Consider the following 14,509-nt stretch of genomic DNA (forward strand, 5'->3'; position numbering starts at 1 on the left):
AGCGGATTTTCTGAGTCGTCAGACATTACATCCGGGGGAGTGGGAACTCCATCCGGAAATCTTTGCCCAAATTACTCAACTGTGGGGCATTCCAGACATGGATCTGATGGCCTCTCGGCAGAACTTCAAGGTTCCTTGCTACGGGTCCAGATCCAGGGATCCCAAGGCGACTCTAGTAGATGCACTAGTAGCACCTTGGACCTTCAAACTAGCTTATGTATTCCCGCCGTTTCCTCTCATCCCCAGGCTGGTAGCCAGGATCAATCAGGAGAGGGCGTCGGTGATCTTGATAGCTCCTGCGTGGCCACGCAGGACTTGGTATGCAGATCTGGTGAATATGTCATCGGCTCCACCATGGAAGCTACCTTTGAGACGAGACCTTCTTGTTCAAGGTCCGTTCGAACATCCGAATCTGGTCTCACTCCAGCTGACTGCTTGGAGATTGAACGCTTGATCTTATCAAAACGAGGGTTCTCAGATTCTGTTATTGATACTCTTGTTCAGGCCAGAAAGCCTGTAACTAGAAAAATTTACCACAAAATATGGAAAAAATATATCTGTTGGTGTGAATCTAAAGGATTCCCTTGGGACAAGGTAAAGATTCCTAAGATTCTATCCTTTCTTCAAGAAGGATTGGAGAAAGGATTATCTGCAAGTTCCTTGAAGGGACAGATTTCTGCCTTGTCTGTGTTACTTCACAAAAAACTGGCAGCTGTGCCAGATGTTCAAGCCTTTGTTCAGGCTCTGGTTAGAATCAAGCCTGTTTACAAACCTTTGACTCCTCCTTGGAGTCTCAACTTAGTTCTTTCAGTTCTTCAGGGGGTTCCGTTTGAACCCTTACATTCCGTTGATATTAAGTTATTATCTTGGAAAGTTTTGTTTTTGGTTGCAATTTCTTCTGCTAGAAGAGTTTCAGAATTATCTGCTCTGCAGTGTTCTCCTCCTTATCTGGTGTTCCATGCAGATAAGGTGGTTTTACGTACTAAACCTGGTTTTCTTCCAAAAGTTGTTTCTAACAAAAACATTAACCAGGAGATAGTCGTGCCTTCTTTGTGTCCGAAACCAGTTTCGAAGAAGGAACGTTTGTTGCACAATTTGGATGTTGTTCGCGCTCTAAAATTCTATTTAGATGCTACAAAGGATTTTAGACAAACATCTTCCTTGTTTGTTGTTTATTCTGGTAAAAGGAGAGGTCAAAAAGCAACTTCTACCTCTCTCTCTTTTTGGATTAAAAGCATCATCAGATTGGCTTACGAGACTGCCGGACGGCAGCCTCCTGAAAGAATCACAGCTCATTCCACTAGGGCTGTGGCTTCCGCATGGGCCTTCAAGAACGAGGCTTCTGTTGATCAGATATGTAGGGCAGCGACTTGGTCTTCACTGCACACTTTTACCAAATTTTACAAGTTTGATACTTTTGCTTCTTCTGAGGCTGTTTTTGGGAGAAAGGTTTTGCAAGCCGTGGTGCCTTCCATTTAGGTGACCTGATTTGCTCCCTCCCTTCATCCGTGTCCTAAAGCTTTGGTATTGGTTCCCACAAGTAAGGATGACGCCGTGGACCGGACACACCTATGTTGGAGAAAACAGAATTTATGTTTACCTGATAAATTACTTTCTCCAACGGTGTGTCCGGTCCACGGCCCGCCCTGGTTTTTTAATCAGGTCTGATAATTTATTTTCTTTAACTACAGTCACCACGGTATCATATGGTTTCTCCTATGCAAATATTCCTCCTTAACGTCGGTCGAATGACTGGGGTAGGCGGAGCCTAGGAGGGATCATGTGACCAGCTTTGCTGGGCTCTTTGCCATTTCCTGTTGGGGAAGAGAATATCCCACAAGTAAGGATGACGCCGTGGACCGGACACACCGTTGGAGAAAGTAATTTATCAGGTAAACATAAATTCTGTTTTTCAATCGGATAAGGTAGTTCTGCCTACTAAGTTGGGGTTCCTTCCTAAGGTGGTTTCGGATAGGAACATGAATCAAGACATTGTTGTTCCTTCTTTGTGCCCTAACCCTTCTTCTCATAAGGAGCGTCTATTGCACAACCTGGATGTGGTGCGTGTGTTGAAATACTATTTACAGGCGACTAAGGATTTTTGCCAGTCTTCGGTTCTGTTGTTTTCTCTGGGAAACGTAAGGGTCAGAAAGCTACGGCTACTTCTCTTTCCTTGTGGCTGAAGAGTATCATTTGCTTGGCCTATGAAACTGCTGGACAGCAGCCTCCTGAGATTGTCACGGCTCATTCTATGAGGGCTGTTTCCTCTTCCTTGGCATTCAAAAATGAATCTTCTGTGGAACTGATTTGCAAGGCTGCAACTTAGTCCTCTCTACACACTTTTTCTAAATTCTATAAATTTGATACTTTTGCCTCGGCTGAGGCTTCTTTTGGGAGAAAGGTTCTTCCGTTTAGGTTCCCTGTCTTGTCCCTCCCTTATCATCTGTGTCCTCTAGCTTGGGTATTGATTCCCAATAGTAATTAGATGATCCGTGGACTCACCGTGGCATTAGAAAGAAAACAAAATTTATGCTTACCTGATAAATTTATTTCTTGACACGGTGAGTCCACGGCCCGCCCTGTTTTATTTAGACTGGTCTGTTTTATAAACCTCAGACACCTCTGCACCTGGTTGCTTCCTTTCTCTCTTTTTACTTCGGTCGAATGACTGGGGTTGGAGGGAAGGGAGGTGATATTTGCTGTGGTGCTCTTTGCCGCCTCCTGCTGGCCAGGAGTGATATTCCCAATAGTGATTTGATGATCCGTGGACTCACTGTGTCAAGAAAGAAAGAAATTTATCAGGTAAGCATAAATTTTATTTTTTTTCCCAAAAACACTCCCAGATAGGCTATATAAATAGATAATCTACAAAACATTTATGCAAAGAAAAATCTAGTGTACAATGTGTCCCTTTAATTAGGGAGTGGTCTGATTCCACATGAAAGCAAACACAGCAAGAGGGAGGGGGAGATGAGCCTGACAGCTTAAAGGGACAGTCAAGTCCAAAAAAACTTTTATGATTTAAATAGGGCATGTAATTTTAAACAACTTCCCAATTTACTTTTATCACCAATTTTGCTTTGTTCTCTTGGTATTCTTAGTTGAAAGCTAAACCTAGGAGGTTCATATGATAATTTCTTAGACTTTGAAGACTGCCTCTAATCTGAATGCATTTTTACCACTAGAGGGTATTAGTTCATGTGTTTAATATAAATAACATTGAGCTCATGCACGTGAAGCGACCTAAGAGTGAGCACTGATTGGCTAAAATGCAAGTCTGTCAAAAAAACTGAAATAAGGGGGCAGTCAGCAGAAGCTTAGATACAAGATAATTACAGAGGTAAAACGTGTAATATAACTGTTGGTTATGCAAAACTGGGGAATGGGTAATAAAGGGGTTATCTATCTTTTTAAACAACAAACATTCTGGTGTTTATTATCCCTTTAAATAAACAGAGGTCTCACACTCACTGCTGTATTAAACATCTGAAGCACAGATGCACATCACAGGCAGGGAAGACGCTGCTCTCTTAAATGTCTGCCCCTCTCATTTGTCTATGTAAAGCTGCCCCTCCAAGCGATGATCATGGAATGATTCATTTGCACTCCGAGTCTCTTAATACTGGTCTCTGAGGCGGTGTGAGCAAAAACTTAGGTAGAACATCATAATAGGCCCCATATAATGAGTAGAAAATGGGTTTGGCGCAGTATTTATTTTTCAATTGAAATTACAAGAAAAGGAAAGAAAACTGCACAAAGGTATCAATTACAAATTACTTTATTAAATTGAGAAGTTTTGAATGAGTTAAATATATTTTTTTGGGGTTTACTATCCCTTTAAATTACAGTAAAAGCAGGCCAGGTACTACTCTGTTGATAATAATATTTACAAATACAGTTAAAAACAAGGCAAATGTGTCTTCAAACAGTATTTCCAACAATCATAACATTGATATTTTAACTCTTTCAATCAAATTAGGTTCTTATCAGGCAAATGTTCCGAAGGAGAAAAGTGCAAATTTGCTCATGGAAAGGCTGAACTTAAGGAATGGGAAGAAAGAAGACAAGTTTTGCGTCAGAAGCTCATCAAAGCCCGCAAAGATCTGCTCATAAGCCCAGATGATAATGACTTTGGAAAATATAGTTTTTTGATTAATGACTTAAATTAAAGGAATAAATACATTTGGGAAGAAATACCTGGTTATTAAAAAGGAAAACAAATCAAATAGAACTGAAGACCTCCTATCCATGTCATAAGAGCTGGTTTTGTTCCTCTTGATATTAGGGGTTCTGCAATGCTGAATATGGTAGATTTGGAGGGTGCTGCTGCGGATAATCACGGTGTAGTTTATATGCTGTTGACCTGTTTAGCAGCAATATGTTAATGTACATGGGACAGAATATTGAGAAGTGCCTAATATCACCATCTCGGACTGGATCTGGGATGAACTATAGTAAAAAAAAAACAACAACCACCTTTGTCCTACAATTATTTCAATTAAAAAAAAATAATTTCAGCAAATAATTATTTTAAATTGTGGCCCCACAAATAAATGGCCGTACCAGGGTTAAAACACAATCTAATGTAGCTAAAATAAAAAAAATACATAAATTGGCCATTTTAAGATTATCTCACAAATTATATCTTAAATCATAATTTCTACAAAATAAATATCTGGTGGAAAACTTTATTAATGGAATTGAAAGAGAGAAATAACAAAGGAGTTTGTTCAAGCTGATTGCTGTATGATTATGCTTACCGTTCCAGTGGTGAGAAAGATAACCATTATATAATAATGTTTTCGTGGAATGTAAGATTGCTTTGTTTTAGAAATATATTATTTCCTAATAACTAGTTGACACTTTTTTCTTGTAGCTTTTAGCAAGCATGAACCTTTTATTGCATTTTGTGTAAGGATTATTCTGCCGTAGCTTATTTTTTTTATTCATATAACTCAAAAGGAATATTAATCAAATGGTAACAGATCATTATAAAACCTTTGTGTGTATAGTATTATTTTTCTTTTAAGCTGTAATTGGTTTGTGATTTGAAAATTTCCAAGGACCACTTTGAGCCGAGTAAATAAATTTTGGGTTTTAATGGATAAATAATTATAGGTAAATTTGCTATATAAGGATTTGCACATCAATGCTTCTCTAGCCTGCTGAATTGCATGTTGTTACCCACAATCCCTGGTTGTAGTGTTATATTTTTTCTGTGTTTTTAGCACCTTTTAGCTACGTGAATGCGAGTTTGTCACGGTTACTCACCTGAATAGTTTTGCACGTGATTATACGGTTTCTTAATCTTGTAACTTCTATGATCTGTTTTACTGATTTTTTTAAAATTATTTCTTTATTCTGTACTCATCAATAAAATTCAGTATTTTTAACATTGATCGCCATATTTAGCCCAGTTTCTCTTAAAAGTATCAACTATAACATTTATACTAATATCCAAGATTGGGAGAAGTGGTGTCATAACAGTAAAACTAGTATTCTTAAATAAATTGCCAAATTATGTGGAAAGATTAGAGATAACAATATATAATGCGCTGTGTATATTACTGCTCCAGGCATGTGTTGTTTTCTCTTGAGTGATATGAATAATCTTTTTTTAAATACTTAATCATCTGAATTTGTTTAATTGTATTATTGTGCTTTTGCCTAAATAAACTAATACAATGCTTTAATTACAGATTGCTGCATATCTTGGTGTATATGTGTGTTTGTGTGTATGTATGTATATGTGTGTTTGTGTGTATGTATGTATGTGTTTGTGTGTATGTATGTATATGTGTGTTTGTATGTATGTATATGTGTATATGTGTTTGTGTGTATGTATGTATATGTATGTGTGTATGTATGTATATGTGTGTATGTATGTATATGTATGTGTGTATATGTGTTTGTGTGTATGTATGAATATGTGTGTGTATGTATGTATGTATATGTTGCGGGTAAAGTCAGATATTGGGTAATCGTAGGATTACCCGGGTAAAACGGACATTACCCAAGCGGCTGTGGGTAAAGCCTAATGTAACATGATAAATCTTCTAAGAGTACATTGAGTCACCACATCAAACATACATACGATGTAATATAATTTAGACATCTTCACTTTCTTTTTTGCCTCCGACTGGAGGGTTCAAGGGACAAAGCCCTGCTTGTAAACCTCATTTCTTTCCTATGGCATGGAGAGTCCACGATGTCATTCCAATTACTAGTGGGATATTCAACTCCTGGCCAGCAGGGGGAGGCAAAGAGATCCCAGCAAATCTCTTAAGTGTAATTTCCCTTACCCATAATCCCCAGTCATTCTCTTTGTCTCTGTCAATGGAGGATGTGCGAAGTTGGTGTCTGAAGATATTTAATCTTTTTATAGGTACTCTTCCCTGCAAGCAAGGATTGGGGTCTAGCTGTGTCCATGTAAATCTCTTTAGTTAGGGTAGTGGTGGCTTATAGCAGTTAAAAGGAGGCAAGGTAGTCTTTACTTCACTTTTAACACTTTGCTACCCATTTGCAAAAAGCCAGAGTTGGTTACTCTGTTCTTTCTTTTCCTACAGGTCTATGTCAGGGAGTGGAGTGGCTGTCACACCTAGTAGTGGTTATCTGTCCTGCAGGATCTAAGGTAAGTGCCTTTACCTTCTAGGTACTGAAGGACAGCAGCACTTAAGAAGTTAATCCTCATATGAATCCATTTTGAGGCAAAGTTATCCTTTTTAGTTAAGGATACATTTGATGTGCAGATTATTTATATTATGTTCACCTTACTGTGAACCTTATAATTGAAATATAAGGTTCACAGTAAGAAACTTAAGGTATTTTCACTTGGCTGAGGGGTTAAAGGGTTTTCCTTTTTTGCTGGGAACATAGAGATGAGATACTTAGACTTTGGCTTTGACTCTTGATTTGTTTCAAGCATACCAGTTAACAGAGAGTCTTTATTAATGGTTTTTACTTTGAGACATTTTTTTCACTATTTTGCGCACGTGACGCCCGCACTTCCACTGTATCGGAACCGGAGCTCAGTGAGCCTATAGTGCCTAGTAGGTGTCTCGCATTAAGGATCTGTGTTGGATTGAGGCTTTGCTCTTTCTCATCTAGCGGATCGTTTTTATCAAGAGAAGAGGATCTCGACAGGAGATTCTGCCTTCTTATTGCTAGTTGGGTGTTTATCCTGTACGGTAGGAGCCTCGTGCAATCTGAGGTTGCTTATTAGGGGTTTATTTTATTTTTATATGCTAATGATAAAAATCTCAGACAAACATCTCTTATACATTTGAAACGGTTTTATTTTTTATTCATTTAATTTTTTGGGGGGATCTACAGCTGAGACTACGGTAATGGATTCAGAATTAGACCAGTCTCTGTCTGCAGATAAATGCTTACTATGTTTAGAGGCTCAAATTGTCCTGCCAATGTAATTTCTCCAACATAGGTGTGTCCGGTCCACGGCGTCATCCTTACTTGTGGGATATTCTCTTCCCCAACAGGAAATGGCAAAGAGCCCAGCAAAGCTGGTCACATGATCCCTCCTAGGCTCCGCCTTCCCCAGTCATTCTCTTTGCCGTTGTACAGGCAACATCTCCACGGAGATGGCTTAGAGTTTTTTGGTGTTTAAATGTAGTTTTTATTCTTCAATCAAGAGTTTGTTATTTTAAAATAGTGCTGGTATGTACTATTTACTCTGAAACAGGAAAGAGATGAAGATTTCTGTTTGTAAGAGGAAAATGATTTTAGCAACCGTTACTAAAATCGATGGCTGTTTCCACACAGGACTGTTGAGAGGAATTAACTTCAGTTGGGGGAAACAGTGAGCAGACTTTTGCTGCTTGAGGTATGACACATTTCTAACAAGACTCTGTAATGCTGGAAGCTGTCATTTTCCCTATGGGAACCGGTAAGCCATTTTCTTAGTTTAAGTAAAAGAATAAAGGGCTTCATTAGGGCTTAAAAAACTGGTAGACATTTTTCTGGGCTAAAACGATTACTTTACTAAGTATATTTGGCAGATTATTACTTTTAATAGTTGTTAAATCTTGGGGATTGTTTTAATAAAAACGGCAGGCACTGTATTGGACACCTTTTTCACTGGGGGCCTTTTCTAGTCATAGACAGAGCCTCATTTTCGCGCCTCTAATGCGCAGTTGTTTTTGGAAAGCATGGCATGCAGATGCATGTGTGAGGAGCTAAGAACCACTGAAAAAGCTTATAGAAGGCATCATTTGGTATCGTATTCCCCTCTGGGCTTGGTTGGGTCTCAGCAAAGCAGATACCTGGGACTGTATAGGGGTTAAATGTAAAAACGGCTCCGGTTCCGTTATTTTAAGGGTTAAAGCTTTCAAATTTGGTGTGCAATACTTTTAAGGCTTTAAGTTACTGTGGTGAAATTTTGGTGAAATTTGAACAATTCCTTCATACTTTTTCACATATTCAGTAATAAAGTGTGTTCAGTTTGAAATTTAAAGGGACAGTAACGGTTTTATTGTAAAACGTTTTTTGTGCTTTGTTGACAAGTTTAAGCCTGTTTAACATGTCTGAACCATCAGATAACGATGTTCTATATGTATGAAAGCCAATGTGTCTCCCCATTTAAATATATGTGATATATTTGTGTCATAATGTCCAAACAAAGTAGGGATAATAATGCCATAGATATGATATTGCCCAAGATGATTCCTCTAATGAGGGGAGTAAGCATGGTACTGCATCATCCCCTTCTGTGTCTACACCAGTTTTGCCCACACAAGAGGCCCCTAGTACATCTAGTGCGCCAATACTTATTACCATACAACAATTAATGGCTGTAATGGATAATTCTATTGCAAGCATTTTTTCCAAAATGCCTACTTATCAGAGAAAGCGTGATTGCTCTGTTTTAAACACTGAAGAGCAAGAGGACGCTGATGATATCTGTTCTGACATACCCTCACACCTATCTGAAGGGGCCAGGAGGGAGGTTTTGTCTGAGGGAGAAATTTCAGATTCAGGGAAAATTTCTCAACAAGCAGAACCTGATATTGTAACTTTTAAATTTAAATTTCAACATCTCCACTCACTACTTAAGGAGGTATTATCTACTCTGGATGATTGTGACAATTTGGTCATTCCAGAGAAATTAGGTAAGATGGACAAGTTCCTAGAGGTTCCGGTGCTCCCCGATGTTTTTCCTATACCCAAGCGGGTGGCGGACATAGTAAATAAGGAGTGGGAAAGGCCCGGCATACCTTTTGTCCTCCCCCCTATATTTAAGAAATTAGTTCCTATAGTCGACCCTAGAAAGGACTTATAGCATACAGTCCCCAAGGTCGAGGGGGCGGTTTCTACTCTAAACAAACGCACTTCTATTCCTATTGAAGATAGTTGTGCTTTCAAGATCCTATGGATTAAAGGTTAGAGGGTTTGCTTAAAAAGATGTTTGTTCAGCAAGATTACCTTCTACAACCAATTTCATGCATTGTTCCTGTCACTACAGCTGCGTGTTTCTGGTTCGAAGAACTAGAAAAGTCGCTCAATAAAGAATCTTCGTACGAGGAGGTTTTGGACAGAGTTCAAGCTCTTAAATTGGCTAACTCTTTTTTATTTTAGATGCCGCTTTGCAATTAGCTAGATTAGCGGCGAATAATTCAGGGTTTGCTATCGTGGCGCGCAGAGCGCTTTTGCTTAACATCCCTTTCAAGGGTAAAACACTGTTTGGCCCTGACTTGAAAGAGATTATTTCAGACATCACTGGGGGAAAGGGCCACGCCCTTCCTCTGGATAGGTCTTTTAAGGCTAAAAAGAAGCCAAATTTTCGTCCCTTTCGCAGAAACGGACCAGCCTCAAATTCTACACCCTCTAAGCAAGAGGGTAATACTTCTCAAACCAAGCCAGCCTGGAGGCCGATGCAAGGCTGGAACAAGGGTAAGCAGGCCAAGTCACCTGCCACTGCTACCAAAACAGCATGAAGTGTTGGCCCCCGATCTGGGAAGGATCTGGTGGGGGGCAGACTTTCTCTCTTTGCTCAGGCTGGGGCAAGAGATGTTCAGGATCCTTGGGCGCTAGAAATAGTTTCTCAAGGTTATCTCCTGGAATTCAGGGAACTACCCCCAAGGGGAAGGTTCCACGGGTCTCAATTATCTTCGAACAGGCATTCTTACACTGTGTAGAAGACCTGTTAAGCATGGGAGTGATTCATCCTGTTCCATTAGGAGAACAAGGGATGGGTTTTTACTCCAACCTGTTCATAATTCCCAAAAAAGAGGGAACATTCAGACCTATTTTAGATCTCAAGATTCTAAACAAGTTTCTAAGGGTTTCATCATTCAAAATGGAAACCATTCGAACGATCCTTCCTACCATCCAGGAAGGTCAATTCATGACCACGGTGGACTTAAAGGATGCGTACCTACGTATTCCTATCCACAAGGAACATTTTCGGTTCCTAAGGTTCGCCTTTCTGGACAAGCATTACCTGTGGCACTTCCATTCGGATTAGCCACTGCTCCAAGGATTTTCACAAGGGTACTAGGGTCCCTTCTAGCGGTGCTAAGACCAAGGGGCATTGCAGTAGTACCTTACTTGGACGACATCCTGATTCAAGTGTCGTCTCTGTCAAAAGCAAGGGCTCATACGGACATTGTCCTAGCCTTTCTCAGATCTCACAGGTGGAAAGTGAACATAGAAAAAAGTTCTCTGTCCCCGTCAACAAGAGTTCCCTTCTTGGGAACAATAATAGTTTCCTTAGAAATGAAGGTTTTTCTGACAGAGGCCAGAAAATCAAAACTTCTAAGCTCTTGTCAGGTACTTCATTCTGTTCTTCTTCCTTCCATAGCGCAGTCCATGGAAGTAATAGGTTTGATGGTTGCGGCAATGGACATAGTTCCTTTTGCACGAATTCATCTAAGACCATTGCACCTGTGCATGCTCAGACAGTGGAATGGGGATTATTCAGACTTGTCTCCGACGATACAAGTAGATCAAATAACCAGAGATTCACTCCGTTGGTAGCTGACCCTGGACAACCTGTCACAGGGAATGAGCTTCCGCAGACCAGAATAGGTCATTGTCACGACCGACGCCAGTCTGGTGGGCTGGGGCGCGGTCTGGGAACCCCTGAAAACTCAGGGTCTATGGTTTCGGGAAGACTCTCTTCTCCCAATAAACATAATGGAACTGAGAGCGATATTCAATGCTCTCAAGGCTTGGCCTCGACTAGCAAAGGCCAAATTCATAAGGTTTCAATCAGACATCATGACGACTGTTACATATATCAACCATCAGGGGGTAACAAGGAGTTCCCTGGCGATGGAGGAGCATCCGGGGGAGTGGGAACTCCATCTGGAAATCTTTGCCCAAATAACTCAATTATGGGGCATTCCAGACATGGTTCTGATGGCCTCTCGTCAGAACTTCATGGTCCCTTGTTACGGGTCCAAATCCAGGGATCCCAAGGCGACTCTATTGGATACAATAGTAGCACCTTGGATCTTCAACCTAGCTTATGTATTCCCACCGTTTCCTCTCATTCCCAGGCTGGTAGCCAGGATCAATCTGGAGAGGGCTTCGGTGACCTTGATAGTTCCTGTGTGGCCACGCAGGACTTGGTATGCAAACCTGGTGAATGTGTCATCGGCTCCACCATGGAAGCTACCTTTGAGACAGGACCTTCTTATTCAGGGTCCATTCGAACATCCGAATCTGGTTTTCCTCCAACTGACTGCTTGGAGTTTGAACGCTTGATTTTATCAAAGCGTGGGTTTTCAGATTCTGTAATAGATACTCTTATTCAGGCTAGATAGCCTGTAACTAGAAAAATTTACCATAATATATGGAAAAAATATATCTGTTGGTGTGAATCTAAAGGATTCCCATGGAACAAGATAAAAATTCCTAAGATTCTTTCCTTTCTACAAGAAGGTTTGGAGAAAGGATTTTCTGCGAGTTCTCTGAAGGGACAGATCTCTGCTTTATCTGTTTTACTTCACAAAAGGCTGGCAGCTGTGCCAGACGTTTAAGCGTTTGTTCAGGCTCTGGTTAGAATCAAGCCTGTTTACAGACCTTTGACTCTTCCCTGGAGTCTTAATCTAGTTCTTTCAGTTCTTCAAGGGGTTCCGTTTGAACCCTTACATTCCGTAGATATTAAGTTATTATCTTGGAAAGTTTTGTTTTAGGTTGCAATTTCTTCCGCTAGAAGAGTTTCTGAGTTATCTGCTCTGCAGTGTTCTCCGCCCTATCTGGTCCATGCAGATAAGGTGGTTTTACGTACTGAGCCTGGTTTTCTTCCGAAGGTTGTTTCCAACAAAAATATTAACCAGGAGATAGTTGTACCTTCTTTGTGTCCGAATCCAGTTTCATAGAAGGAACGTTTGTTACACAATTTGGACGTTGTCCGTGCTCTAAAATTCTATTTAGATGCTACAAAGGATTTCAGACAAACATCTTCCTTGTTTGTTGTTTATTCTGGTAAAAGGAGAGGTCAAAAAGCAACTTCTACCTCTCTATCTTTTTGGCTTAAAAGCATCATCAGATTGGCTTATGAGACTGCCGGACGGCAGCCTCCTGAAAGAATCACAGCTCATTCCACTAGGGCCGTGGCTTCCACATGGGCCTTTAAGAACGAGGCTTCTGTTGATCAGATATGTAAGGCAGCGACTTGGTCTTCACTGCACACTTTTACCAAATTTTACAAATTTGATACTTTTGCTTCTTCTGAGGCTATTTTTGGGAGAAAGGTTTTGCAAACCGTGGTGCCTTCCATCTAGGTGACCTGATTTGCTCCCTCCCATCATCCGTGTCCTAAAGCTTTGGTATTGGTTCCCACAAGTAAGGATGACGCCGTGGACCGGACACACCTATGTTGGAGAAAACAGAATTTATGTTTACCTGATAAATTACTTTCTCCAACGGTGTGTCCGGCCCACGGCCCGACCTGGTTTTTTAATCAGGTCTGATGATTTATTTTCTTTAACTACAGTCACCACGGTATCATATGATTTCTCCTATGCAAATATTCCTCCTTTACGTCGGTCGAATGACTGGGGAAGGCGGAGCCTAGGAGGGATCATGTGACCAGCTTTGCTGGGCTCTTTGCCATTTCCTGTTGGGGAAGAGAATATCCCACAAGTAAGGATGACGCCGTGGACCGGACACACCGTTGGAGAAAGTAATTTATCAGGTAAACATAAATTCTGTTTTTGTTCCTCATGCTTAGCTACAACTTTAAAATTTAAAGACAAATTACTCCCTTCTGAGACAAGTGTCTCTCAGGATAATGCTGTGTGTGACTTGCCTCAGTTTTCTCCTCAAACGTCCCAAGCCTTAATTGTTTCTCATACTATGTCTTCTGTGTCCTCTCAACCTCCTGGGGAAGGGGGGGGGGGTTTACCTGGGGATTTTGTCGCTCAGATTACTTGTGCAGTATCTGTGGCTCTGTCTGCTTTTCCTACTTCGGGTAAGCGTAAGAGGAAATCTAAACATTTGTCTGCTAGCAAGGTTTCTGACTCTAAATCTGCACTGGTTAACCTTTCTCGGATGTCTGAGGAGGAGGATACTTCAGTAGCTTCTGAAGGTGAAATCTCAGACTCTGAGACTATGGAAGAAAAATCTTGTGAATCTGAAGAAGTTAATTTCAGATTTAAGCTTGAACATCTCCGGTTACTACTGAAGGAGGTTCTAGCTACTTTGGATGACTCTGAACCTTATGTTGCTGTCAACCCTAAAAGTCTTTTAAGCTTAAAGTGAATGTCAACTTTCATGAATCAGTGCCCAGTTTTTTAAAAAAAAAAACTATTAAAAATAGGGGTACTTTCATTCCTGAAAGTTTACATTGCACCGGATTTTACAAATACCTTCTTCTCCTGAAACACTGGATCGCCGATCGCCCTGCCTGCTTCTTCCTGCTATACTAACACAGCAATGATGAAACCGGCTTCCTACAATCATGGCATGGCCTCACCAAATGAACACTCCTGGGGGGGGGAAAGCCGTGATTGGAGAGAGACTATTTTGTCATTGCTGACGAAGTACAGAGGAGCTGCAGGCGTGGGATCGGTGATTTGATGTTTTAGGAGAAGGTAAGTATTTGTAAAATCCGGTGTAATGTAAACTTTCATAAATGAAAGTGCCCCTGTTTTTAATAGTTTTTTTTTTTTTTTTTTTTTAAAACCCGGGCACTGATTCATGAAAGTTGACATTCACTTTAACAGAGTTTGATTCTCCCTCTTCTGGGGATGTTTTTCCTGTTCCAGACAAGATGTCTGAAATTATAGCTCAGGAATGGGATAAGCCAGGGGTTCCTTTTTCCCCTTCCCCTGTTTTTAAAAAGATGTTTACTGTTGCTGACTCCATTCGTGACTCATTGGCGCACTGTGCCTAAAGTAGGAGGAGCTATCTCCACTAGCTAAAAGGGCTACCATTCCTATAGAGGATAGTTATTCCTTTAAGGATCCAATGGATAAAAAGCTGGAGGCTTACTTAAAGAAGATGTACATCCATCAAGGATTACTGTGGCAACCTGCAGCATCTT

At 40.5% G+C, this 14,509-nt stretch overlaps 1 protein-coding gene across 2 annotated transcripts in view; it reads left to right on the plus strand.

Annotated features, from left to right (window-relative positions):
* Nucleotides 1-5,698, plus strand: part of ZC3H7A (zinc finger CCCH-type containing 7A) — a 137,800-nt gene extending 132,102 nt beyond the window's left edge. For both annotated transcript variants that reach the window (XM_053694453.1, XM_053694454.1), the window contains one exon: nucleotides 3,980-5,698. In XM_053694453.1, coding sequence (XP_053550428.1) covers nucleotides 3,980-4,169 — 190 coding nt within the window. In that variant the 3' untranslated portion in view covers nucleotides 4,170-5,698. The remainder of the gene's footprint in view (nucleotides 1-3,979) is intronic.
* The last annotated feature ends 8,811 nt before the right edge of the window (nucleotides 5,699-14,509 follow it).

Source organism: Bombina bombina, chromosome 11, assembly GCF_027579735.1.
Source record: "Bombina bombina isolate aBomBom1 chromosome 11, aBomBom1.pri, whole genome shotgun sequence".
NCBI classification, from domain to species: domain Eukaryota; kingdom Metazoa; phylum Chordata; class Amphibia; order Anura; family Bombinatoridae; genus Bombina; species Bombina bombina.